Source organism: Lasiodiplodia theobromae (genome assembly GCF_012971845.1).
Source record: "Lasiodiplodia theobromae strain AM2As chromosome Unknown scaffold_18, whole genome shotgun sequence".
Lineage (NCBI taxonomy): Eukaryota > Fungi > Ascomycota > Dothideomycetes > Botryosphaeriales > Botryosphaeriaceae > Lasiodiplodia > Lasiodiplodia theobromae.
The window spans coordinates 372319-399164 of record NW_023336388.1 but is presented as its reverse complement, the minus strand read 5'-3'; the positions used below and the strand labels follow the sequence as shown (position 1 = coordinate 399164).

General features: G+C 56.2%; 9 protein-coding genes across 9 annotated transcripts; 4 read left to right on the top strand and 5 right to left on the bottom strand.

Moving 5' to 3' along the window:
• Nucleotides 1-317: 317 nt before the first annotated feature.
• LTHEOB_6341 (Pentatricopeptide repeat domain-containing protein) lies at nucleotides 318-2345 on the bottom strand (the record flags this gene model as incomplete). The annotated part of the gene is made up of 1 exon (XM_035515587.1): nucleotides 318-2345. The coding sequence occupies one exon, from the start codon at nucleotides 2343-2345 to the stop codon at nucleotides 318-320; it is 2028 nt and encodes a 675-aa protein (XP_035372924.1).
• Nucleotides 2346-3963: 1618 nt separating this feature from the next.
• On the top strand, nucleotides 3964-5445 carry LTHEOB_6340 (Amidoligase enzyme; the record flags this gene model as incomplete). Its single annotated transcript, XM_035515586.1, has 1 exon — nucleotides 3964-5445. One exon carries the CDS (start codon nucleotides 3964-3966, stop codon nucleotides 5443-5445), a length of 1482 nt encoding a protein of 493 aa, XP_035372923.1.
• A 595-nt stretch (nucleotides 5446-6040) lies between these two features.
• LTHEOB_6339 (Isoflavone reductase family protein) lies at nucleotides 6041-7147 on the top strand (the record flags this gene model as incomplete). Its single annotated transcript, XM_035515584.1, has 3 exons — nucleotides 6041-6070; nucleotides 6136-6562; nucleotides 6687-7147. 3 exons carry the CDS (start codon nucleotides 6041-6043, stop codon nucleotides 7145-7147), a joined length of 918 nt encoding a protein of 305 aa, XP_035372922.1.
• An 889-nt stretch (nucleotides 7148-8036) lies between these two features.
• Nucleotides 8037-12117, bottom strand: LTHEOB_6338 (Calcium homeostasis endoplasmic reticulum protein; the record flags this gene model as incomplete). The annotated part of the gene is made up of 2 exons (XM_035515583.1): nucleotides 8037-11803; nucleotides 11877-12117. The coding sequence occupies 2 exons, from the start codon at nucleotides 12115-12117 to the stop codon at nucleotides 8037-8039; spliced, it is 4008 nt and encodes a 1335-aa protein (XP_035372921.1).
• Nucleotides 12118-13539: 1422 nt separating this feature from the next.
• LTHEOB_6337 (Late secretory pathway protein AVL9) lies at nucleotides 13540-16018 on the top strand (the record flags this gene model as incomplete). Its single annotated transcript, XM_035515582.1, has 10 exons — nucleotides 13540-13598; nucleotides 13652-13759; nucleotides 13806-14048; nucleotides 14098-14125; nucleotides 14179-14242; nucleotides 14294-14373; nucleotides 14421-14592; nucleotides 14640-14680; nucleotides 14735-14872; nucleotides 14924-16018. 10 exons carry the CDS (start codon nucleotides 13540-13542, stop codon nucleotides 16016-16018), a joined length of 2028 nt encoding a protein of 675 aa, XP_035372920.1.
• Nucleotides 16019-17412: 1394 nt separating this feature from the next.
• LTHEOB_6336 (Rhamnogalacturonate lyase protein) lies at nucleotides 17413-19302 on the top strand (the record flags this gene model as incomplete). The annotated part of the gene is made up of 4 exons (XM_035515581.1): nucleotides 17413-17614; nucleotides 17672-18120; nucleotides 18172-18297; nucleotides 18370-19302. 4 exons carry the CDS (start codon nucleotides 17413-17415, stop codon nucleotides 19300-19302), a joined length of 1710 nt encoding a protein of 569 aa, XP_035372919.1.
• A 208-nt stretch (nucleotides 19303-19510) lies between these two features.
• Nucleotides 19511-21382, bottom strand: LTHEOB_6335 (Glycosyl hydrolases family 43; the record flags this gene model as incomplete). The annotated part of the gene is made up of 4 exons (XM_035515580.1): nucleotides 19511-20073; nucleotides 20133-20306; nucleotides 20433-20922; nucleotides 20978-21382. 4 exons carry the CDS (start codon nucleotides 21380-21382, stop codon nucleotides 19511-19513), a joined length of 1632 nt encoding a protein of 543 aa, XP_035372918.1.
• Nucleotides 21383-21967: 585 nt separating this feature from the next.
• Nucleotides 21968-23074, bottom strand: LTHEOB_6334 (Rta1 domain protein; the record flags this gene model as incomplete). Its single annotated transcript, XM_035515579.1, has 3 exons — nucleotides 21968-22239; nucleotides 22300-22688; nucleotides 22764-23074. 3 exons carry the CDS (start codon nucleotides 23072-23074, stop codon nucleotides 21968-21970), a joined length of 972 nt encoding a protein of 323 aa, XP_035372917.1.
• A 571-nt stretch (nucleotides 23075-23645) lies between these two features.
• LTHEOB_6333 (Zn 2cys6 transcription factor) lies at nucleotides 23646-25969 on the bottom strand (the record flags this gene model as incomplete). The annotated part of the gene is made up of 3 exons (XM_035515578.1): nucleotides 23646-24316; nucleotides 24374-24642; nucleotides 25032-25969. 3 exons carry the CDS (start codon nucleotides 25967-25969, stop codon nucleotides 23646-23648), a joined length of 1878 nt encoding a protein of 625 aa, XP_035372916.1.
• Nucleotides 25970-26846: the final 877 nt, after the last annotated feature.

Below are 26846 nucleotides of genomic sequence, written 5' to 3'. Positions count from 1 at the left end.
CCCTCCGCCATCTAGCTGCCGAGACCATCATCTGCTGGGTCGGTTGACCGTTAGTTGCGCGGTCGGGGACAATTCATGATGCATGGGGACGATTCCTACGTCATGATAAGGTGCGGCGCGCCTCTGCCGAAACCTTCTCGCGAGCTAAATTGTCGCCGTCGTTGCAACGGCCCGTGGCGCTGTGGCTGATCGCCGCGCCAGCGCCAAGCTATATACACCCAAATCCTTCTGGAATTTATCTCTCGGTCTAAGCTGTCCTGGTATATACACACTTGGCCATGACAGCTTCTGTGTCTAATGCAGTAAGCCTCTAGACGCTAGTCTTTGTTCGCCTTCACCCATCGCACCAGCTTTGAAAACATCTGCTTCACCTTGAGTCCCTCCCAGAAAGAAATCACCTGCTCCGGAGTGTACCCCTTCTTGAATCCCTTAATGGCCACATTGTCCGCGATTTTTCTCTGGAGAAGCTCCAGCTCTACGATGCCAGTGTGCGTGCGGTACTTGACTACTGGATCACAAAAGCCTCGAAACTCGGCCACGAAATTGGGAACGTCGATGTACGCCCATTCGGGGAGCCTCTCAGCCATGAGTTCTCGACGTCGGGCCCTCTCGCCATTCTCGTCCACATACTCTTCCGTAAAGCCGAACCCGTAGCCACGCTTCAGGTACATCTTGCACCACTGCCGGATATACGCACGGTCGCGCTTGACGGCAGCTAGCCAAACCGTCTGCGTGGCCAGGAGTTTGGAGAGGGAGTGAATGGGCGCGCCGGGAACGGCGAGACCATTTTTCGCCGCCTCGACCTGGCGCGTCGCAACTCGAGCATTAATGCAGTGCTGGCGGTAAAGCCCAATACCGTCGCGGATGCGCTGGAAGGCGATGTCGTGGCGTTGCCATTTGGTGAGGCCGTTGACGCTGAGGTGGAACATCTTCATCGTCGGGCGTACATTGTACGGCTCTCTTGTCAATATGCTCCACAGCCGCTCGGTTGCGCCCAGAGGCAGCTGGGTTTGGACTCGATGTAATTTTTTAAAGCGACCAGAACGGATCGTGGACTGGACATATGTCCAATTCAGCAGCTCAGACCACACGTCTGGCGGCACCGAGAGCTTGTAGGTGGTGCTGATGAAGTCAACAAGCCGCAACGCGACCGGAAGCTCTGAATTGACGCCGAAACAATGCGCGACTGCATACAGAAGACGGGAAGTCGGATGCATAGGAGATGAAGGAGGTAAGCTCTTTGGCGGTGAGCGTTGCACTCCGTGGGCCGCGAGCTCGTCGACACGGATGTTCCATATGCGTTGGAGTACGCTTTTCACGTTGGTGAGATCGCCGTCGCGAGCATGAGCGGTGATGAGATGCACGATAGTAGTCTCATCGCCGAGCCGCTCGCTATTGAGTAGTTCGTCGAAAAGGGCCGACACAATGCCCTCGTAGCTGCCCGAAGGAGGGCCAAATGGCAGGATGCCCTTCTTCTTAGCCAACTGGAAGTACCCATCCGCCCTCCAGCCGAGCGGCCTGCGCCAGGTGCTGTCGTTTCGGCCTATGCGTCGGTCCCATAGAAGCGCGTGCATGAGAGCATTGTAGCACTCGGTGTCAGGGACCAGACTGCCCTTGTGGAGGTCACCCCACAGATCCATGGCCACCGACCTGTCAGCGGCAGTTGCCGCCAAGCGCAGGAGCACCTTGTAGTCTGCAAGACCCAGCGGAATCTTGGCCTGAGTCCGATGAGCGACCATCATGCGCGCAGCTCTCAGGAATTGGTCCACTGAGCCCGTGATTGACGAGACACCGAGGCCACGCGCCCACCACGAGTTCCTCAAGACTTGCTCAGCCGCTTCAAAGGCATGGTGGGTGGAAACCAGGCGGAGTATCTCGGTAAACGCGACCGGAGGGACCGACGAGACGAAAGCGGCATCGTGTGCGCCAAATAGCATGCAATTGACGACAACGTCGGCATCGCGGGCGCGCAAGGCGTGTGGAAGCACTCGCTTGTAGTTTATGCCGGGGAAGCGGGCGATGCGGGGAACAAGCTCCAAAGTCGAATTATCTGGCCGTACGCTTTGCGGCGGCGGCGGAGCGTCCGCTATCGCAGGTGCTGACTCGGTCTGAGGCGCGGAGTCGGAGCCGAGCAGCTCAGCGATCGATGGGGGCGGGAGATCGACCGAGATGGCGTGGGCATGGCGGCGTTGGTGTTGTTGAGCTCCCGAGGTACACGTCGGCAGGTAGAGGCGGCGTCGGACCCGTCTTGTGGAAACAGCAGCCGGACCTGAGGCGTTGATGATGAGTCGCGATGGCTCAAGGCGCCGGACGACGCCGTTTGCGGCGGTGGCGGCGGGTGCCATTGCTCGACATTGGTATCGTGAGGTCCACAATTGCACCGCGCGCGACCGAGGGTTATCTCACGGACCCATCCCTGTCCGCGATGCTTGGCGTGTTTGCTTCCTTTGGCTGCTTTCCCAAAGAGGAAGGTACGAGCCACCCGACGATACTCACCTCACTGTCAAGTCACCACCATTCCTCGACTTGAAATCTGCCCGTCTTAACATATCCCGCATCCCTCTACAGTCATCTTTGTTGAGGACTTGAGATCCTGCTACTCGCTCATGTCTATGTTCTTCGCGTATCTTGAAGTTTGGGCATTCACCCTTGCGTTCTTCTTGGTGCTAATTCTTTGTGCTCCCTTCGTTCATCGGCTTAATCCGCCAAAATGTCTGCATCTCGTCGGCGAGCCCGTACAGATTTCTCTATCACCAATATCGAGCACCCATTGCCACGGTAGACTACGCCAGTTCGTCTCTCTTGCCACCTCCCATCAGGAGAATGAGGTCGAACACAGCCTTTATCCCGGTTCGCGCCACTTCTGTAGTACAGCTAAGCTCATCAGGGCTATTCCAGAATCCAGGAGACCTCGAAAGCTTCCGCAAATTTTCAAGAGCTGGAAATTAAAACTCAGTAGCTGCTTGTGTGGTAAGACTGGCTAACTTGAACTTGGGGTATATCAATTCAGGGCACTACCTAAGTCGAGGCTCACCAAGCTTCAAACTCCATCCTTACAGTCATCACTCCGGAAGTCACCATGCTAATTTCCAGCATCCATTGTATATTCCCCCTCGTGGCTGTCGCCATGGCCTCACCATTCTCAAGTGTGCCAACTGTTACGATACCCGACAAAACTATCTCGGTGGTGATGTCGTCTCGAACTTTTGCTGAAAATGGAACCCCGGGCACTAGCACTTCCCTCCATTTCATCACCACGAAGAGACCTTCCATCTCCGCCAGCCAACTGTCTTTGACCACTTCTGCATTCTTCGCCACCACCTCCGCCTCAATCGCTCAAGGCACAGACGGACGTTTCGGACTACACCAACTCGCATGCCCTGCAATGATTTGCAAAGACTACATGAATGCATGCGGAGTCAGATACGGAGGGTAGGTCTGCTCACGAAATCAAGCGGGGACACCACTGATGATCATCTTGTGTAGATGTCATGATACCTGTTTTGGCGAGATTGAATATTCTGATCCTGGTTGCCCCACACACGGGTCCGTTGTAACTGGTGCTGTCTCTAGCGGATATGGCATTTAGATGACTTCTGCCATTCTGTTTCATTCTTTGGCATTCATTAACCTGTACCCGTGCAGTGCGTTTCAACAAAGTGTTTGCTAATGTGTCGGAAAGACAGTTGTACGCTGAGACAATTCTCTTTGTTGTTCAAGAACTGATTTTACTGTATTCGCACAATATTCGTGTTAAAAACACTGAATTCCACTTTCAAATATAGTGAGAACACCATTGTATAGGAACACTGCTCAGGATGCGACGTATATATACTCCGCTCTACCTTGCTTGCGAAACACGACAACACTACCTCACTGAAGCACCGCGAAGCATCCAACGATCCCACAATCCCCCTTACACATTCCCAAACAGCTTCAATCTACCTTCTCACAAACCTCAATATGGAGCAGGTTAGTGCAAACGCTTCTTCTCAGGCGATCCCCGACCTGACCTTCGGGATTGAGCTTGAATTCATTCTCATTGGCGATGGGCAGGAGATGAAGCAGCAGCTTTACAGCAGCGGCGCCCCTGCATTTGACGCGCTCTTCCACTCGAAGGGTCGTCAGCTCGTTCACAGGGTCCTGAGCAACCACAGCGTTGAAGCCGTGGTCAACGGCTTTACGCCGCGGGACAACATTGGTGGCCCCATGAGCGAGAGGTACCAGAAGTGGACGGTTGCCCCCGAACCTACCGTCCGGCTCAGCAACGACGAGCAGCTTCTCCTCCCGAGCGGCTTCATCGCCGAGGCCATCGAGCTCAAGAGCCCGATCTTCTCCCTGCAGGACCAGGACTACTGGCGTGGAGAGATCAACCACGTCCTGGGCACCCTCCAGGACAACCTCAACTCGGGCCAGGGCCTCTGCCCTTCGGTGCGCCTACTGGTGAACGAGACTTGCGCGTTTCACGTCCACGTCGGCAAGAGTGATGACGCCTCTCGCATCTTCACCCTCCGTACGATCGGCAACCTCTACCAGCTGGCGACCGGGTTCGAGCGCGTCATCGACGAGCTCCACTCGGCGGACCGCATCAAGGAATCGACCTGGGCTGAGCCGACGGTCGACATGGTCGACCAAAACGGCTACATCAAGATCCCTCTCTTCACGCCTCCCTCCTCCGGATGGAAGCGTGACGCAGACCCGGATGTCTCCGAGGAGGGTACCCCGCTGAGCTGGTGCAAGGTCATCGAGGACCTCACTGCCGGCAGCAACGACCCGAACCACGTCGTCACGCTGAATCGCGCTCTTCAGCGTCTGACGGGTGGTAGCAGGTTGGTTGCTTACAACTTGAACAACTGCCTCGTCCCCGACCTCTGGCCGCTGCCGGCGTACAGAGGCACAAACGTCGGTGCCAGCGGCAGCGCTACCCACTACCACCCGCACGATCCCCAGCGTGCGTCTAACACTTGGACGATCGAGTTCAAGCAGCACGGCGGCACGCTGGACGTCCGCACGGTGTTCGCCTGGGTTGATGTGGTCACTGCGATGACGGGGCTGGCAGAGCACTGCGCCGACGGCGGCTTTCTCGAGCGCGAGGAGCTGCACGACTTGCTGCAAGAGCATGCCGAGGACGCATCCTTCGGGCCCGCCGAGTTCCTGAAGGATGTCCTCAAGGTCTCGGTGGACACGCAAGACTACTACGCCTGGGTTTGGGAGAGGACCTGGAACGACATCGATCCTGCTCCGGCAGCTTCCAACACCTATCCTGCTAGGATGCTGCTCCGCCACAATGCGGTTCAAATGGCCGATTTGAGGAGTAGGGCGGCGGTGGTGATTGAACTGGATTACAAGCTGCGCAGCAAGCAGTATGGCATGTTCAATAGCGAGACGAAGAGAGCTCTGAAGGATGCGATGAAGGCGAAATTGAGGGCTGCTGGCGTCGTCTAGTGGCCTCTCTAAGTCTTCCTACTATTCGCTGAGTACCCTTCTGGATTTTCCCCTTGAGCAAGGTTTGATTTCTGCTTGGGATATTAAATTCGACACGCATTGGTTTTCGGAGTTCGGAGTTTGATCTAGAGATTAAAAAAAGATCTTTATGACTACATAATTTGCCCTTTTATTTGGTGATTCAAGTGAAACAGTGGTCGTGGCTTCGATACCAAACTTGGACTATCGAGTGCTGTTCGAAGGAAGTCTTGTGAGTATTGCTACACAGATGTGCAGGCTTTCGACCGGATTTCTACCTTCATTGATTGGCAACCTAAGTATTCCTATTAAATGTTTCACATATACACATGGTACGGCTACTTGCATGAACGAGGTTGTGGTGGGTCTCGGCCCTCATAAGCGCTCCACTGTGGCTTGCGGCGTGGCTGCGAAGGATCCGGTGCCTGAACAGGCACACTAGGCTGCCGCGCTGACGCCGGTGCCTTGCATCCTTCCGACAACACCAAAAACTGTATATAGACCACCACGGTTGCTCTCAGAATCTAAGCAACCACAAAACAAGTTGCAACGCAGAAACTCAATGACCCGCAAAACAATGCAGCTCAAAAACATCGCCATAGTCGGAGTATGCGCAACCACAACCCCCATCCACCAACCCCCCAACAACAACCACCAACTAACCCCACCCAGGCCGGCGGCAACGTCGGCAAAGCCATCGTCCCGCTCCTCCTCCGCGAAGGGACCTTCCACGTGACCGCCCTCACCCGCGGCTCCTACCAACCGGCGGACGCACGCATCACCGTCACCGTCGTCGACTACGACAACCAAGCCTCTCTCACCGCGGCGCTGCAAAACCAAGACGCGGTGCTGTCGCTCGTCCCCGGTGGACAAGCGAAATGGGCGCCGCAGAAACTTCTCATCGACGCGGCCGTGGCGGCGGGCGTCAAGCTGTTCCTGCCGAGCGAGTTCGTGGCCAACATCATGACGCCGCAGTACGCCGTGTTCCCGCCCTCGTACGTCGGGGATAAGGTCGAGTTGCGGAAGTACCTCATGGGGTTGGCGGCGGAGGGGAAGATTTGCTGGACGGCGTTGAATGGGGGGCCGTTTTTTGATATGTGTGAGTGACATCCATTCATTTAATCTTACCGCCATAAGGATCATAGGCTCAGGCGTCTGTCATTTGTCTTTGTCATCATTAAATCTGTTCAACCCGACCCGCTAACATATGTACCCAACAACAGGGCTCCTCGGCGGCCCCGCAGGCTTCGACCTCGCCGCCCGCAAAGCCACCATCTACGGCACGGGCAACAACCTAACCTGCTGGACGCCTCTGCCCCTCATCGCGACGGCGCTGCTCAACATGCTGCGCGCGCCCGACGCCATCGTCAACAGGCCCGTCTTCGTCTGCGGCGTGCGCGACCTGACGCAGAACGCCATCCTGGAAGCGCTCGAAGCCGAACTGGGCGAGAAGTTCTCCGTCGAGCACGCCGACATCAAGGCGATGAAAGCGGAGGCGCTGGAGTTGTTGGAAAAGGGGGAGATCAAGCAGGCGATGAGGGGGTTGACGCTGAGCGGGCAGTTTAATGAGGAGGGGAGCGCGGCGAATTTCTGGCATTTGGTCGAGAATGAGTTGGTGGGGGTGGAGCCGGTGTCGGTGAGGGAGGCGGTTAGGATGACGCTGGATGCTGCGAAGATCAAGTAGGAGGAATGGAGTGTTTGCGGGCGGCTTGGTTTGCTCAAGAAAGGGTCGCCCGGATTGGATGGCTGAAAGGGATCTGGGGTCTCGACTACGTCGGCAACATGCCCAACCGAAGGGTCTTGAGCAGCGCTCAAATTCAATCAACATCGCAAACTCCTTGTCGTACCACCTGTGGCGCATGTCCTCGCGAGAAACTCATTCTTTGGTGAACAAGCTGGAGAAATTTGGAATCTGATCAAATATTTGATAAATCGTACCATTTCAACATGACCGTTCACTGTTGTCATACTATTTCCTGATTTAAACAATAGTACGTCACCGACTGCAAGGGCGTCTCAACGGCAACTTGAATAGTCCATGCCAGAATCGGGCGTAGTTCCCGATTTTTCCGCTTCGTGGAATGCCTCCGTTCTAATTAGAAGTCTAGTCAGGATCTGCATAATGATAGCGCTCATTGGGATGGCGTCCCCGAAAGCAGTCACTCAGTCACAGTCAAGAACCCAAATTATACGCAACCCATCTCATTATTCATTCCTACACTACAGTATTACCTAAGTTCCCAGTATTCCCTCCGAAAAAGCAACCGCCATCCTCCCCCTTCTCCCCCTCCCCGCCTCCTCGATAATAGTTTTTTGTGCTTTTTAAAACCTCTCGCCAAAACCAACCGGGAGCCTATCTACACGAGGAAGCAGGCCAGTTTTAGAGTACACAGATTTCCAAAATAAGCGAATGAAGAATAATAGAAAGCAAAGAATAAATGACGAATATTCCCAATTTCAAGTGGTAGTAAAAAAAAAAAAGGCAGTGACAAACATTTCCGGGGGAGTATAATGCATGCGTGCTTTTTTGCTTTGCCGCGCCGCCACAAAACCGGCTGCCGAGAAAAACGCTCTTATAGTTGCAAGAAGCACAGCGACATGAACACGCCGCCGAACACGACCGCCGCCGCCACCGAGACCGAAAGCCTCGACGCCGCGCTGCCGAAGATGTCGTCGCTGTTGCTCGCGCCGTCGGTGGAGCCGCCGTCTGGGTCGCCTGAGCCGTCGCCAGAAGAGCCAGAGCCAGAGCCCGACCCAGGGCCACCAGAGCCTGAACCAGAGCCACCACCAGGAGGACCGCCGGGAGGACCGGTAGGCCTGAAGCCAGTAGGCGCGCCCTCGTTCGTAGGCGTGCCACCAGGATTCGTCGAGCCGGCGCCGACCCGGGTCTGCTCGCTGCCGCCTGGACCGCTGCCACTTCCACCACCCGTCCCGGTCGGGAAGGGCTCGCCGCTGGCGATGCCTTGAGTTCCCTGTCCGGCGCCACCAGCACCACCACCAGCACCGCCGGTCTGAGCTCCCTCGCCGCTGCCACCGCCGGGGGCGCCACCACCGGTCCGAGTCTCGCTGTCGTCGTCGTCGCCACCGGGACCGCCGCCGCCGAAGTAGGAGGTTGGCAGAGTTTCGACGGCGGTGGTGGGCTCGTACGGGTCGTAGGTGGTGTAGTCGGGCTCGCGAGTGGTGGGGTGGTAGGGGGGCTCCTCGTACGTTGACGTCTCGTCGTAGTAGCTGGATTCGTAGGTGGACGGCTCGTCGTAGTAGGACGTGGACGGCTCGTAGTAGGATTCGTACGTAGACGGCTCGTCGTAGTAGCTGGACTGGTAAGTGGTGGGCTCGTCGTAGTAGCTGGACTCGTAGGTTGGCGTGTACGGAGGCGTGTACGTAGGCTCGTAGGTTGGCGTGTACGGAGGCGTGTACGTAGGCTCGTAGGTGGGCGTATACGGGGGCTCGTAGTAGCTGGACTCATACGTAGGCGCGTAAGTGGGCTCGTAGTCATCGTCGTCGTGGCACTTGTGGCAGGTGACAGTGAGCGTAGCATGGATGGGCGTCGGGCCGCAGCCCTCGTTGCACTCGGAGTAGGTGGTGGTCCAGCCCTTGGGGATGTAGTCATCTCCGTGAGACGTGCACTTGTGCTTGCAGCCCTCGGTAACCGTGTACGTGGCGGGGTGGAGGCCGGTGGAGCAGAACTCGTGGACGGTGATGGTGTACGTGGCGTGATCGCCGTATTTGGGCTCGTCGTAGTAGCCCGTCGGCTCCGAGTAGTAAGGATCTTCCGTGGTGTAGTAGTCTGAGTCTGTATGGTAGTCGGGGTTGCTGTAGTACGGCCCGTCGTAGTAGCTTGGCGTCGTGGGGTAGTATCCTGGTGTGACCGGCGTAGAATAGTACTCTGGCTCGCTGTTGTAGTACTGTGTGCTGTGGTAGTCGGGCTCGTCGTAGTAGCTGGGCCCTGGCGTGTGGTATTCGGGCTCGTCGTAGTAGCTGGGCCCTGGCGTGTGGTAGTCGGGCTCGTTGTAGTAGTTGTGCGGTGGCGTGTGGTAATCGGGCTCGTTGTAGTGGTTTTCCGGCGTCGTGTAATAGTCGGGCTCGCTGTTGTAGTACGATTTGGTGTTGTAGTCGGGCTCGTAGTTGTAGTTGGGCGCCGTAGTGTAGTAGTCAGGCTCACTGTTGTAGTTCGGCGGGCTGTAGTAGTTGGGAGGACTATAAGGAGTGCTGTACGCGTAAGGTGGCTTCGTCTGATAATTATCATCGCACTCGGTAGTTGTTGTCGTCGTGTAGTAGTCGCCCTCGTAGTCGCCGTCATAGTCGCCCTTGTGTTCGCAATCAGACTCGCATTCCGAGTCGTCAGAGTCCGAGTAGTACGGCTTGTCAGGGTAGCTGGTCTGGTACGGCTCGTCATTGTAGTTCGGCGGGGTCTGGTAGTAGCTCGGCGTCGGGTAGTAGCTTGGAGTGTAGTACGGCGAGGACCAGTAGCCGGACGTGTAATCATCGTCGTCTGAGTAGTCGTGGTGCTTGCCCTTGTGTTTGCAGTCGGATTCACACTCCGAGTCAGAATCTGAGTAGTATGGCTTGTCGGGGTAGCTAGTCTGGTACGGCTCCTCGTTGTAGTGCGGCGGAGTCTCGTAGTAGCTCGGGGCATAGCTCGGCGTCGGGTAGTAGCTTGGGGTGTAATACGGCGAGGACCAGTAGCCGGAGGTGGTGTAATCGTTGTAGTCTTTGCTGTATTCCGGTCCGTCGTAGTCGTTGCTGTAATCCGGTCCGTCGTAGTAGCTTGGCGTTGGGCCGTAGTACCCGGGCGTGTAAGTCGGTGTGTAGTAGTCGCCAGGAGTATGGTAAGGCTTGTCCCCGTAGCCATTGTCACAGGATTCACACTCCGTCTCCGAGTCCGAGTAGTACGGCTTCTTGTCACAGCCAGATTCACACTCCGTCTCATAGCCTGAGTCCTTGTCGCAACCCGAGTCGCATTCCGATTCATAGTCCGAGTGATACTTGTTCTTGTCACAAGAGTCACACTCAGAGTCCGAGTGATACTTCTTGTCACACGAGTCACACTCAGAGTCTGAGTGGTACTTGTTCTTGTCGCAACCAGATTCACACTCCGGCTCAGAGTAGTACGGCTTGTCCTTATGGCCCTTGTCACAAGAATCGCATTCAGAGTCCGAGTAATCGTCATCTGTGCGGTAGTCTGGTCCGTCATAGTAATCTGGTCCGTTGTAGCCGGGAGTGTAGGTCGGCGTGTAGTACTCTGGTCCGTTGTAGTAGTCTTGAGTCGGCGTACTGTAGTAGTCTGGTTCGTTATAGTAATCGTGAGTCGGCGTACTGTAGTAGTCTGGACCGTCGTAGTAGTCTGGTGTCGGCGTACTGTAGGCATTGTAGTCCGGACCGTTGTAGTACTCGGGAGTGTAGGTCGGCGTACTGTAGTAGTCTGGACCGTTGTAGTCTGGGCCGTCGTAGTCCGGGCCGTTGTTGTACGGGGTGTTCTGATAAGCGGGCGTGGCATACGGGTCGGAGTAGTCGTTGTAGGGGGTTGTGACGGGATAGTACGAGTCATCCGGGGTGTAGTACGGCTTGTGCTTGTCACATCCGGATTCACACTCAGATTCCGAGTAGTACGAGTCATCCTGGTAGTATGGCTTGTGCTTGTCACATCCAGATTCGCACTCAGATTCCGAGTAGCAAGAGTCATCCGGGTCGTAGTACGGCTTGTCTTTGTCGCAACCAGAACCACACTCAGAGTCGGACGAATAGGAGTCCTCGTAGTAGCTCGGCCCGTAGCTTGAGTCGTCGTAGCCTCCAGGGTATTGCTTGTACGACGGCTTGTTGCCGTAAGAAGACTCATCGTTGTAATCGCCGTAAGGATCGCCGTAAGAGTCGCCGCCGTAAGAGTCGCCGCCGTAAGAATCGTCGTAGTCACCGTAAGAAGAATCATAGTCATCGCCATAAGGCTTGTCGTAACCACCGTAAGAATCATCGTGACCATAGCCAGGGCGCGGAGTACGGTCGTGGCAAGGGACGGTCAAAGTCTTAGTGGGGTAGCCATCATCGCAGACATCACAGACGGCGGTGGTGCGGGTGAATCCCGGAGGGATATAGTCCGGATGATGAGGGCCATACGTCGGACCGGTGTAGTAGTCAGTGACTGTGTAGTGATGCGGACGAAGGCCTGTTTCGCAAATCTCGTCGTACTCGGTCGTGTAGACAGTGGTGTAGTAGACACTATCGTCCCAGTATGGCTCGTACGGGTCGTATGGCTCATACGGCTCGTAAGGGGTCGGCCACGGGTCGTAAGGGGTGTGCCACGGATCGTCTTGCCACGGGTCGTAAGGAGTTTGCCAAGGTGCCCCTACAAGTGCGAGTTAGCAATGGACCAAAGCCGGGACTCGGTTTCGCAAAGTGCATTGGCGGGCATTGCCTACCGGCAATAACTGATGTTGAGGAGCCAACAATGACACTAGTGACGGTGAAGAAAGCCTCGCCGCCGCCCACATAGGTGGACGTTTGTGTGTTCGTTACGGTGATTGTTGCTTCGGTGAAGACGGTCGTCTCACAACAGGTCTCGGTGGAAAGGGGATTAGCCTCACCAACAGACGTAGGAGGGTCCTGGGGGCGGGCGTTCACCGCCAAGGCCAGGAGGGGTGCGACGACAGCAGCACGCATGATTGCCTCCCGCTTCCGAAGAAAAGAAGGAAAAGCACCGCTTGTGCTCGGTGCAGGCGGGACAACCGGAAGTCAATGTCCCAGGAGAAGCAGAGCGCTTGTGTTGACAAGTGAGCGAATGAAGGATGCTGGAGATGAGAGCTGGGAGGGCCATGCGGGCTGCAATTTGTACACTCGAAGAGCTGAGTTACGGGCATTCCGTGAGCCAAACAAAAAAACAATATCCGGGGCTAGAAGGGCGGGTGAGATTGGCGTTGGGGTGGGAGAGATGACAGGAACGCAACTCGAGGGGCAAAAGAGCTGCAGATCAGATTGACGGCCCAAGAGCCTCTTACGCAGGGTCTGGATGAAGACTTTGATGGAAATATGTGTTGAATTCGCAGTTTAGCCGTCAGTGAGCAGTCTCTCTGCAACGAGCTGCACCATGACCAGCAAACTGCCACGAGCTCCTAGGCGGCGTCTTGATCCTCGCTTGGCAGTGCTTGTTTTCCTCGTGCTGCTTCAGTTGTTTGCATTGTTGGCAATCTCTTGGGGAATGGAAGGTGGCTAGTGCGTTCTCAGTCGCAGAATGAGGCGACTCCCAGTACCAAGTCAAAAAATTGGAATCAGGCTAGCGGCACTAAGAATTGACCATTCTATACAGTAGCTAAAAAGAGTGAGCTTAGACCTGAGAGGAGCGGAAACACGTGGGAATCACGTGGGAGTCAGTGGTCAAATTTCAAAAGCAACGGTCTTCAAGAAAACGATAGACACGGCCTCTGCGACGAGCGTCTAGCTGGCTGCGGTAATGCGTTCCCATGCTGGCAGCGAGAATGTGATGAGGTTTCGTGTCGAAGGTTGCGGCGGCAGATTCATCCAGGCTGAGGCGGGCCAACCGAAGCACATGCCTGGAACCACGTAATTGCTACTCGAACCGCAAGCGTTCCTGGGGTGCATAGGCAAACGCGGATCGTCAGGCCCGCCGTGAGAGGTTAAGATAGCCCTGCTGAGTGGCGGGCTGGATGCCGGGTGGCGTTGCGACGATCGCATCCGGCTAGAGCGGGGTCCTCGCGGTAGGAACGCGGGCCTAGCGACGGTGAGGGATGCAATAGTGGCGACGGCGACGTGGCGAGCAGGTGGACGGCAGCGCGTGCGGATGGTGTTGAGCGCGACGCGGTCTCGGGTGTCGGGGAGACGCGTTTAGGGATCGGCGCAGGGGAGCTTCTGGAAACAGCTAGCGCGGGGAACAGCTTGTACAGGTGGGTTCGCCAGCCAGCGTAAACATGTGTTCTCAACGACGCTGGCCTATCGCGCGCCCACGATACCGCAGCCGCAGGATTGGTAATCGTCGCGCTAGAGGGTGCTGTAGGGCTGCCGACGCAACACACGCACCCGCTGCCGCCTCCACACGCAGGCGCGCTGAGGCTCTGCTATGCCTGGACTATGGCCCCCCGCTCTCCCTTTCCGCCCATTGTCTGCATCGTCGACTTTCACCACGCCCGGTCCGTCCTCCGCCTGCTGCTCCAAGCTGCTTTCCCCGCTGACGCCTCCACAGGGGCCCTGAAGTAGAGACGTGGATCGGTGTCGAACATGGCTCTGATCCCTCAGCCGAGAATGACTGGCCGCTGCTGCCGTTCATGGCCTTGTCCGACGGCGCCCACGCGTGAGTCCGACTCCTGCATCCCGCGCCACCATGCTGACATCCCCAGGGCCACCGAGGACTTCTCTTACTTTACACTGAGACACGAGAAGACGGCTGACAGCCCCGCCACCTCCCTCTTCGGCATCGCCTGCACCCGCCAGCTCGGCGCCGACGAGCTCATCAACCGCCCGGCCGACGTCACTCGTTCCACCGTCCAGAAGGCCGTCGTCGTCATCTCCGACAGCCCACAACACTTTGGTCACTTGCGCGAGAAGCTCTCGGTTGTCACAAAGGCTTGGTTTGCCCAGAGGTTCGTCGAGTAACCGGTGAGCTGGCTGGCCAAGGCTGACTGTCCCTAGGGACTTTACCGACCTGGAAATCCTCCAGGTAAGCTGCCTACCCAAAATGCTGCCAGAATGTCACATGCTAAACCTCTACAGCGATTCCAAGAGAGTTTAGCCAAGACTTTCAAGGACCGGGAACATGAGCGGGACCAGTTCTTCGGTACGCCGAACCCCACTCGCCTCCACGCGAGCACGACTGACGTCTCTCTAGGTCTATCTCTCCGCGAGATCATTCGCGAATTCAAGCAACAGACCCTGGTTCTCTTCAAGTGTTGCCTCCTGCAGCCAAAGGTACCCCAATAGCCTCCACTTGACAACGCCTTTGCTAAACGCTGTAGATGCTCTTCTTTGGTTCAAACTGCGAACGCCTGTGTCTCCTCCAGTTTTCGTTGGTCTCGTTGATTCCCAATCTCATCCGCCAGCTCCACGATTGCGCCGATCCAGCCTTCAACACATACGAGGAAAATCTGCAAAGACCAACATCTTTGAAGACAAGCGAGCGCGCATCGTGTATGTCCCTTGTCCTCTTCCATTAAGCGGGGCTGACATTATCACAGTATTGGCGTACATGGGACTACCTCTGCAGCTTTTTGGGAAGGTTAGCGCCCTCTTGCATTGACTATGGATAATAATTAGAGTTAACTTTATCTAGGGAAGCTTATTTGGGCCTTACACTCCGCTTCAGCAGCTGGACCTGCTTGCTGACAGGGACACCAAATCTTACATTGTTGGTTCGACCAACTCCCTGTTGCTGCAGCAGAAGGACCGGTACAGTGATATCTTGATCAATGTACCACCCCACCTCTCTAATCTGTCAAACATCTGCTAACTGCAATTGCAGCTTGATGAAGACACTATTACTATTTCCTCGCCTTCGCTCCGCACCGCTCTTGGTCTGTCTACTCCGGATCGCCGATGGATTGATTTCTTGACCCAGCAAGTCAATGACACCTGGGACGAAAACAACCCTGGACGGCCCAACACGCTTGGCTATGCCGGTAGTGAGGAGTTCATCCGCCTTCAGTTCGAGGAATATCTCCTGGCCCTACTCTCGGCGACAAAGTATCGATTATATCGCGAAGCCCACAAGGACGACCCCAAGGGCCCTGTCATTGATGAGATAGATGGCGATCCTTCGGCTGAGTTCAACAATGAGTTCATGCATTCATGGATGAGGACGGAGAACTTCCGCATCTTCAACCAGAACACGGACGAGCACCTTTTCGACATTGTCACTCCCGAACATCCTTGCAGCGGTGGTCTTACCATGGAGGATGTGCAACGGCGGTTGAATGCTCAAGTCCAAGCGCTACACCTCGACGAGCGGTTCGCTCACGGAAAGAAACAACTTGCCGAAGGCCAAAAGAAGGTCTCTACGGCCTTCAACAACCTGTGGAATGACATCGAGTCGATGCGTGAGGCGCAGCGTAAGAAGGCCGAGGAAGACAAACGCATCGCGGCAGAGAAAGCGGCGGCAGAGGCGATAGACGGCCGCAACTCACCCACGGCAAGCGTGGCTGGTAGCACACGGACTGAACGCGCGAGTGCTTACCTCTCATCCTGGAGTCAGTGGGCGTCGGAGAAACGAGCTGGTTGGCGCAAGTCGACGGCCTCGGACAAGTCGGCCTCGTCTCCCGTCCCACTTGCGTCGCCTACTGGGAGCACTGCCTCGCTTGCCTCACCGATCGAAAGCAAGATTCTTTTTGATGGAAGGGCATCGCTTGATGGATCCACGAAGGCCTCTATGGAGACGACAAGGGACAGCACACATGAGAGAACGCATTCTACGTCTGTGACGGAGAATGGCTCGTCTGCCAAAGCCCGGGATTATGATAGCGATGACGAACGTGAAACGCAAGCGCAGAAGGAGGAGCGGGAGAGAACCGAGATTGACGAGGAAGTGGAACGAGCGAGGCAGGCTTGGGGAGCGGCCTGATGATGACGGCCTCATCTCACGACATCTTCCACGACACGTTTGCCGACGATTTCCTCGAATTTTCCTCGTTTGGTTGGTTGGATGATGACATGTTGGTCGAGATGGGAGTTCCACGAATGGCGGTTCTTTGCATAGCGTTGAAAGTTATCAAGGGCGGCGGCTATGTAAGCGTTTCTCTGTTGGTAATGCACAAGGTAGCACCAGTTGCACGCAAAAATGAATTATGACCAAGACGAAAAGTTGGAGGAGCTTCAGATCAATGGGATAATTTCTGAGCCTGACCGATGATGAGTGGCGGTGCCTACGGCACCTGACGTGTGTGGGTGCCACAAAAAGCTTATTCGCATTTACATTTTGTCCTTAAGCACACCTCTGACGAAACCCGATCAAGCTCTCGAATCTACACTATGAACACGCGACTTTCTCATTCCCCCTCCTTGCAGACAGACGGGATGTCTCGATCTGCACCGGAGCTTGTCCGAAGAATGGATTGCCCGTGTCCAGAGCGCACGTCGGGAAACGATAATGGCTCACCGAAAATACTGCATTCCTCGGAGTTAAGCCATCTTTTCACCATCGTATATGCCGCAGTCGCCCCTTTCTCTGTGATGCGGTAGCTGCCGAGCGCAGGAGAGAGGACTGACGTTTCGATCCAAGCTATGAAAAATTGACTTTTTAAAAAGATAAGGGAAAAAAAACAATATCAACGTAGAAAATAGGTGGAGGAACAGCATTCAAGGTGGCAAAGGGGAGACGGTAAGTTTTCTTCAGCATTCAGACCGCCTTGTCACTGATAGCGGGATGCGACATAAAAGCCATCAATCGCGCGACCTTGTAAGCGAAATCGCAAGAGTCAATCGCCGTATTTATTGCGGCCGTGATTGATGGCATCGACAAGAAAGCCGAGCTGGTCTCCTCGTTTACCGAGCCGGGGCGGGCCCCAATCGAGCCATGGCTCCGCCTGGGTTCCTATCAGCGACGGATGACATTATTCCGTCGGCGCTTGGTGCCATTGATTATCTAGCAAACTCGGACACAAGACTGCCTTCGGGATGGAAGAACAGCATGTTGCGATGCTCTATTATTCAAGGTATTCTGAGTTCGACGCTGCGGTGCTGGCACCCCTGGCCCTCGGTGTATATTGACCCCGTCGATAATAGGCTGAAATTTTTCTGGGTCTCGCTTGAAAGCGATAGATGCAACTGCGCGAAGCGGAATAGGGCGGGACAGCGGTATTTTGGCCAATGGTGTGAGGAGTGGATCCCCGCGACAGCATTGGCGAGGAGCACGCCATCGCCCCGTACCTGCAGCATTGGGGAAACGACTATATAAAAGATGAGGGACACAGATATGTTTCAGAAGCCACGCAACACGGCACCAGGAAGAAAATCACGATGGTTAAGACCACGGTTGGGTTGGGCTTGCTCTTCTCGCAGCTCTGCGCGGCTGCAGGGCCGTTCCTGCAGACGCTGAACGGCAGCTGGGTCATCGGTAATGATCTCTGGAACATTACGCAGGGCTCCGTATATGGCAAGCCGGCGTATTACAAGGGCAAAGATATCATTGGTGAAGCGGTTGGTCACTATGTCGGCTACAGTATTATTCCCCTTTCATCAATTACTTCCACACACCACAGCTGCTAACCAAGCACAGATGGAGAAAACAACCTGGTCTTCAAGTCAGCCGAGATCGTGGCGCGCGGTGAGAACTACATCGACGTCAGCTTCACCGCCGACCTGGGAGAGTTCCACTGGGTCATTTTCGACGACCTGGCCGGCGCGTACCAGTACTTCGTGAACCGGGATCTCCCCACGCTGGGCGTCTTCCGGTCTCTCTTCCGTCTCGACAACCAGACGTTCCCCAATGGCCGTACCAACACCAAGGACGAGCCCCTTCCGCCGTGGTATCTGTACCAGAATGCCACCAAGGTCCAGGACGAGACCTGGGAGCTCGCCAATGGCACCTACATCACCAAGTACGACTGGAGTGCTTTTATCCGCGACATTGACTTCTACGGAGTCTACGGAGACGACTTCGGCAGCTGGTACATCCGTCCTGGAGGCGACTACTTCAACGGCAACCATTTGAAGCAAGAGCTCATTGTATGACCCTCGTTTTCGTTTTTCAATCTTCGAAGCTGACATCCATGAAAGGTCCACCGTGAGTCCGCCACCGGCGACGCCGTGCAGCTCAACGTGGTTCACGGCACGCACTTCATGGCCTCCTCCGCCGACGACTTCCCTGAGGGTAAGATCTTCGGCCCCTGGCTCTGGTACCTGGTGAGTCCCTCTTCCCCTCTCCCCACCACTCTCCCACAACCCCTCTCTCCTAACCACACCCACCCTCCACAGAACGACGGCTCCAAATCCGACGCCTCGACCCGGCAGCAACAAGAATTCGCCGCCTGGCCCTACCCCTGGCTCAACGACAGCAGCTACCAGTCGCGCGCCGCCAGCGTGTCCGGCCAACTCACCCTCTCCGACGGCCGCCCCGCCGCCGGTGCCTCCGTCTTCCTCGGCGAAAACAACTCGCCCAAAACGACGCTCGACCAGGGCGCTTTGTACAACTACATCGCGACCGCCGACGCCAGCGGCAACTTCAACTTCAGCTCCGTCCGCGCGGGGACGTACGCGCTGTACGCGTGGGCCGACGGCGGCGACGTGCTGCGCAACGTCACTTCATCCTACGTCGCCAACGACATCGCGATCGCGGCGTCGGACTCGACCGTCGCGCTGTCCGACCTGCCCGCGTGGCAGCTGCCCACCGACGGCCGGGGCCCGCAGATCTTCCAGATCGGCGAGGTGGATCGCAAGGCGACGGGCTTCGCGCTGGGGGGCTCGCCGTATACGCACGGCCTGGTCGACGAGGTCCCCGCGAACCTGACGTTTACGGTGGGCCAGTCCGATCCGGCGGCCGACTGGTATTTCGCGCAGTCGGCGCTGGGGACGTGGGACGTCGTGTTCGAGCTGGACGCGGCGGACGCGGGGTTGAATGGGAACAGGTCGGCGCTGCTGAGCGTCGCGCTGGCCGGGTTCAGTCGTGGGAGCAGCGCGGGGATATATGTTAATGGGGAGACGCGGGTGGGCAATCTGACGACGGATAGCGTGCCGACGGATCCGAGTCTGTACCGCAGCGCGACGGTGGCGGGTGAGTGGCATTTGTATGAGTTTGAGGTCGCGCCGGGGGTGTTGAGGGAGGGGGAGAATACGCTGAGTTTTGTGGTGGAGAGGAGTACGAGGTGGAGGGGGTGGCTGTGGGATAGTATTATTTTGGAGTGGGCTTGAGGGGGTGAGCTGATGGGGGAGATGACTGAGGTATGATGTATGTACATATTGAAGAAAATCTGGATCACTGATTGAAGATGAAGTCTGCTTGAGAAATTTCTTAAAGTAGGGGCATCCGCGTCGATGAGCCGCTCTATTTGGAGCTTTCTACCCAGTTTTTTTTATTCAAGAGATGAAAGTATGAAGTTAACATCCAGACATCAACGAACTAATAAAATGCGGCATATTCAAAATCGGCTGGCGCGAAGCATTGTTCCAGCTCGCCAAATTCATATAAGCCGAACATCATGCCCGTAAAAGCCGCTCCAACGTCTGGGTTTCTTGTCATGACTTCGCTACTCACCCGCCCCAGCCATTTCACTTCTACCTTTTCACTTTGCAGCCCAAGCTCCCTGAATCCCAACTCATATCCATGATCCGATTTAATCGTCAGTACAACGTCCGACTCCAACGACTGCAGCTCATAGTCCGTCGTCTCTCCTTCAGCGTTACGAAACCGTATTATCCTCCCACCAGGTGTTCTGTTTCCTGGTGTCTTGCGAATGCCGATGCTCGAGTAAGTATGTTGGTTCCAGTACACGACAGCACCGGCCTCGGTCCTGGGCGAATCCGGCCTGAAAGACAGCTTCGTTTCCCACGTCACCGGATCGTGCGTCTGCTTGCGAAGAAACAACGTCGGGCAGGCCGGCGTGGAAAGCGTGTACGGGCCACCATACAACCGCAGGAACCCGCGCCGTTCAGTGAGCGAGAAGTCCTCCACCACCGGCGTATCTGGGCAAAAGTCCCTCGTCAGCAATTTCCCACACACTGAGCAGCAGAACGCAACTTACTCTTGCGATACCACCCCAGCTGCATCTTCTCCGCCCCGAAATCATCCCGCCACGCCGGCGACGAAGCAAGCTGATACAGCCCCTCCGCCTCGCCCACGAGCCCGACTCTCTTCCCGCCGTTGAACACCGGCCAATCATCCACCCACGTCACCGGCACGAGGAACGTCTCCCTCCCTACGCACGCACAGCACCACGGTCAGCATCAGCCACGACGACATCCCATCCACAACACCCGCCCTCCACAAAAAAAAAACCCCCCAGATAGGCAGAGAAAGAGAACGCGCAGCAGCAGAAACTCACCAAACACCGACATCCCCCCCGCCCCTCCTGCCCCTCCCCCCTTCCTCACCCCCAAAAACACCGCCCACCACCTGCCCTGCTCATCCTCGACCAAATCCGCATGCCCACAGCTCCCCACCTCTTCGTCCCCGTCTCCATCCCCCATAGCCCCCACCCCCAAAACCGTCGGCCCCACCTCCCACGGTCCCTCAGGCCCCACGTCGCTGCGGCAGACGACCTCGTTGTGGCCGCCCTCGGTGCCGCCTTCGGCCGTGAAGAGGTAGTACCACTTGCCGCGCTTAAACAGGTGCGAGCCCTCTGCGACGCCGGCGCCGACGAGCGACTCGCGGATGAGACGCGGAGCGGAGAGCGCGCGGCCGGTGGCGAGGTCGAGGCGGGAGAGGTGGATGGCGAAGTCTTTGAGCGGGGGGTGACCGGGGGGCAGGATGGTGGTGCGGGGGGATTTGCGGAGGGTGGTGGAGAGGTAGGTGTGCGGGGGGTCGAAGAAGAGCTTATAGCAGAAAGTGTCAGTATAAGGTAGTAAGGAAAGAAAGAACACAACATACATCCTGATCAAACCCCACCTGCTCCAACCACACCGGCTCCGACCAACTCCCCTCCTCCCACACATTCTCCGTCTTGACGTAAAACCCGCGCGGCCACACCCGGTCGTCCGCCTGCGGCCGGTAGCGGTCGAAGCACGCCGTCGTGATGTAGAAGACGCCGTCGTGCCAGCGGATCGTCGGTGCCCAGATGCCGCCGCCGGCCTCGGGCGTGCGCACGTCCAGCTGCGAGCGCCGCGTCAGCGCGTGCCCGATCAGCGTCCACCGGATGAGATCCTTGCTGTGGTAGATGGGCACACCGGGAAAATACTCGAAGGAGGATGTGACGAGGAAGTAGTCGGACCCGACGCGGATGATGGAGGGGTCGGGGTTGAAGCCTGGGAGGATGGGGTTGTTGTAGAGGCCCATGTTTTTTTTTTTGGGGGGGGGAGGTGCTGTTCTTTTTTTTTTTTTGAGATGCTGATGATGATGACAGCAGAAGCTTTGGTACCTCCTCTGCTAAGCTTTGCGCCGGCGATCCTCCTCTTCTTTTAAGCTACGGAGCTCCGGTCTGGGGTGAGCCCCGCGATCCTACTTGCCCCACATTTTGCGGAGTGTAGCGTCGATTCGGACAAGCTTCGCGGTGCGCTGCACGGAATAATTCTCTTGATCTCTCGGTGCGTATTGAGACGCCGTGAGCTTGGCTTGTTGTCAAAGAGATAAGGGGGTATCTAGCATAAATTTTCCCAAGTCTAGACTCTTAACAAAAACAGTGTAAATGACAAGACGTTGAAAACAACATAGGTCAGTAAAATCCTGGGGCTCGTAGGAATAAAAGAAATCGCTGATGATGGGAATCGTATCCGCTCTCCAAATGACGCCTGAAACTCACTCTCTTCTCTTTTCGTCCGTCTCACGGTTCGAGGTAGTGCCTCCCTGTCCCGCAACCTCAAAGCTGCCAACCGGACAGCTCGCAGACTACCCTGGCCGAGGAGCATGAGAGAACTCCGCCATCTATGATCTGTCCTCATCCGTCTCAGAAAACCCACCCTCTTTGTTCGCGCCTCCCTTCTTTGCAAAGCCCCAGTTGGCCTCGCCAAACCTCCCACGGAAGCAGATACCGGGATGGAAGACGGTCAAGGCGACGCAAGCGATGATGATCATCGGGCCCTCCAAGATCATGAACAACACCTCGTCGTTGGCCAACTCGCCGTTGAAACCCTCGTTCAACTCCAACAATCGGTAGATGCAACGGATGAAGATGGTCGTGGTAGCAAGAGCGATGCCTGTACTCTCAGTCAGAACAAACATTCCAGCAAAAACCCGCGAACAGGACTACTACTCACCACCCAAAAACAGCTTCCACAACCACGTCTTCCTCAGCCCCGCAAAGCTCTCATTCAGCCTATCCTTGTTCCTGTACACCCTCCACGCGAACTCGGCGCAGAGCACGATGAAGGCCGCGAGCGAGGCGACCTGCGAGGCCAGGCCGGCGATCATGATGTTGATGCCCGTGTCGCTGAGGTCGGGCTGGTCCTTGTCGGCCGTCGCGGTGATGGCGCCGCCGGCCGCCTGCAGGATCAGCGACAGCAGGTCGCAGCACACGAAGATGATGGCGTAGGTGCGCGGCGCGATGCGCGAAATGTGCTCGCCGTACACGACCACGATGCGGCCTAGGCAGAGGTAGATGGCTGCGCTGAGGAAGGCTGGTGCGATGGTGAGGCAGATGAGATATCTGTTTTTCAGGCTTCGCGTTAGTACAGATGGAAGAGAAGGAAATAAAAAAGATGGATTGTGGCTGGCTACTTACTCAAGGAAGGGGTCGAAGGGAAATGGGTTGAAGTGAAGCTGCACTCGGCCGACGTAACCGATGATTTCGAGAACCAGGCCGCCAAACATGCCGACGAGGAAACCCCATGTCCGGTAGCGGATGCCGAAGAATAGCTGGAAAGGCAAAAGGGCGGCGAATATGGCTAGATAGGTGGCATTGCCTGCAAGTGTCGGCACATAGGTGAAATTTGCTAGTTCGATTGGGCAAAGGTCTAGTGTGCAGTAGTCGCCATAGTCGAAATTGGGGTCGCTGGTGTTGACGCCGGGAATGGTAATGTTGAACTCAGACATTTTGTTGCCGGCGGATGCGGAATTGAGTGATGATGGTGAGAAAGTAGACGGCCTCAAAGTCCTTTTGAGTTCTCACGACGGGAAGCATGAGGGCGGTGCTGGTCGAAACCGGCATTGTTTTTCTCACCATCGTGTCGGCAACGGCAGAGACGCGCACCGTTGGAGGAGGCGCAGTTGAATCCTTCGTCTAGTTTAAAAATGGGGGCTTGGTACCACCACCCAACCAGCAGGGAGCATTTATTGTTGCCTGAAGCAGCGGCGCGCTGGTCTTACGGGGCGGACACGGACACGGACACGGACTAGGCTTCCCGCCGTTAACAATGCCCCCAAGCCACCAAGCCACCCCACAAACACCTACTGTGCCGCTTCCATCAGCATTATTCGAAAACAGACACCAGAGCGAGGTAGCTGAATGCGGGCCGTGCACGACAACCCGATGCAAATGCCTTACAGTGGCGCCTGCTGTAACGTCAACACCAATAACAATTGCATACGGGAATAAAGATGACTTCCCGGATTGGGTGTGATCGAGCGACATCCATGGATCTACCTCTAGCACCTCGAATGATCTTCACAAGCCGCCCGGATACATTGGCCAATCGCCCATGGCGTCGCCCATCTGCATGTCCGGGAAGAACGCCGCCAATTGCTGATCCAGCGTCGCCAACCCGTCGAAAGCCAGCAGATCAGGCAGCAACAATTCGCTCCCTGAAAGCTGCGGCAAGTCCATCAGCTCCCCTGGTGGTCCGGAAGCAGACGGATCCAGCGCCGCTTGCGTGGCGGCGGCACCTTGCACGCGCGCGTATCGATCGTCGAACCACTTCTGCAGCCGCTGTACGCGTCGCGTGAAGTCTTTAAAGATGGACGGGTGATTATTCGCACTGTCTACGTCCCAGCAGTGCTCCAGGGTGCTGAGCCTCAGTACAATCTGAGAGAGCAGACCTTTCAGGTCGAGAGAAGCTTGCACTTTCCCAGCCGTCCCGAGGGATGGGTGCGAGGCGGCGAAGATCAGTTTCGCGGATACCGTCAGTGCGAGGCTAAGCTGCAGCCACTCGGAATTATTGAAAGTCAGGTCTCGGCGAGACGGGAGCGACAAGTAAAAGCCTAGCAGCGAGCCTGCTGCCCTGAAACCTCTGTTCAAATCGCTCACGTCCAAGGAAGTGCCTTGATGGATGCCAGAGAAGAACAGCCGCAAATGCACCGCGTTCAGCTCGGCGGTATGAAACAGCATATACACTAGTTCTAGAGTGATGATGTCAGAACCTTAGAAGAGGTTATTCTTTTCCGGGATATCCTTACCATTTTCTTTCAAGTCAAAGGGCATCTGCGCCTTGATAGAGTTCGGACTTGTCCGTGGAACCACTCCAGCCAAATCTTCTGCTTGCTCGGTGGTAGAAAACCCAGCCATGAGAGGCATGTCGACTTCCTCTATAGCCCGCTGCAGACGTATTATGGCATGCAGATATTTATCGGTAGGGTACTCGGGATCCGCACTTAAAGACCTACAGCAGTCTTCGATGTAGGCAGTGCATGGAAAAGTGTTGGTCCTTTGCAGGAGAGACGCAACGCTACAGAAGTCAGAATGATTCACTTCTGAGAGCCAAGGGATCACAAACCTCGCAGAAAGATAGTAGCAGCCAGCCACAACCCTCTTAATCTCTCTACTTCTAGTTGGCGGAGGCGGGTGGGATTCTGGTATGAGCTCATATATCGTAGATCCTGCGTGAGTCTTCCAAGGCTGCGTCCGCGGCGGACGGTCCAGGCTATGCTCAGTAATAATACTGATAGCAATGTGCAGATGCTGCGAGTACGGTCTCGGTCTCGGTGTTGGGTGATAATGACTCCTGAACAAGCAAAAGTCAGCTGCCAATCATCATCATCCATGTCGCATAAGACCAGCCACCTCTTCTCTCCTTCCCTTCCCTCCCTCCAACAGAGCTATCTCACACCCACTCACCAAGCCAACCCAACCAACAACCCCATCAAAAAATCCACATCCACCCCCGCGTTCCTCCTCCCGCGGCCGCCACCCCTCCCCGCCACCCTCTCGCCCACCACCTCCCTTAACCGCCGCCCGCACTCCCGCTGCACGCCCACGTCCTCGAAGCTCGCGGCCGTGACCACCGCCAGGAACAGGAACGGCCTTTCCCTGCGCAGCCGCTGCATCACGGCGTCGTCATCATCATCGCCGTCAGCATCATCGAGCACCACGAACGGGAAGTGCGGCGTCAGCGCGGTGCGGTACAGCTGGATGCAGTGCTGCGCTTGCTTTAGTGAGAGAATGCCGTCGTCGATGATGTCTCCACTGGCGCTGTGAGTACTAGCGCCGGCAACGCTGTTGCTCCTGGCTTCTAGAGGAGGATGAACGGCGGTGGTGGAGGAGGAACAGGAAGCCGGGACGGTGGGAGGGTTGTACGACGACGCCGGGGAAGACGAGGACGGCGGCCGCGGTGCGTTGTAGAAGCTCGTTGCTGACGCCTGCCCGGTACTACCATTGCCGCCATGATGCAAGCTCAGCAAGCGGTCGAGCTTCGCTTCGATGGAGGCGAGCTGGTGCTGCTGTTGCTGCTGAGAGCCCTCATTGGCTACGGCAGCAGCAGCAGCGCCATTCCCGAAACCATCTCCTATCGAAGCGATAGTGGTAGTAGTGGTAGTAGCGGCGGACCCCAGCAGCGGTGGAGCAGGATGGTGAGCACTACCACCGCCACTACCGCCACCACCACCGCCAAAGCGGCGGCGGGCGGGGCGGAAGACGCAGTCCTTGCGCAGGCGGCGGCAGCGGTCGCACGCGCCGGCGGGCTGACTGCGCAGGCAGCGGATCTTAGCGTGCGCGCAGTTCTGGCAGGTGCGCACCGTTTCCACTTGTTGCGGGCTGCCGCCGGCGTGGTGGTCCATTTTTGTTGTTGTTATTGGTTCGTTGTTTGCGCGAGAGCAGCAAACAGGGCCGAGAAAGGAAAGAAGGGAAAACGAAAGTAAGGCGAAGACGATGGTGGAAAACAAAAAGGGAAATTGGTAGGAATTCGTGCACACACACACACTCGTGATGCCGTTAGGAGTGCCGGCGAGGTAGTGTGAGCAGGAGCAGCAAAGCCTCAGCAATTAATCAATAATCATCCGCCACGGTAAGCAGAACGTTAGGAAAAGGAATGTGGGAACAAAAAGCTTACGAGGACAAGAGGCTTTGCGATTGCAGATCCACGCGGCACGACATCACGTGTGTTCGGGCGCAGGGCAATCCTTCGAGGCTGCTGCGGCGTGGAACTAAATATAGTTTTGCGTCAGATGTAGGGCATAAAGTTTAAGGCTGAAAACAAAACCTCACCGGTTCAAAAGCCATTCATGTAGGTATGTACGAGAATCGGAAAGCTTCTGAATCTCGTGTTCAGGCAGAGTTAACAGGAATACTGGACTAGCAAGCCTCACCTCTGACGACATCTTCAGTCATCAGGGTCTGTCCTTGTAGCTTTAGCGCGACCAACCAAAGGCTCGTCCCGCTCCCGCCTCCTTCCAAGTACGACTAAGCTCTAGTCGCACAGTAGGTGCCGCAAGATCTAAGCAATCGGAACTAATTTATATCAGCATCTAAGCTCCATTTGCGTGGGCAGTTGAAGCTCCCATCTAGACGGAGATGTGGAATTATTAAATACACATTTACGTCTAGATAGTAGCTTCAACTACCCATGATCATTTCGTTTGACACCGACGTGACGGTAGGCTTAAGAATGAGCTTCCGTCATCAGATGAGCACCGTTATCTGCAACCACTGCTAATG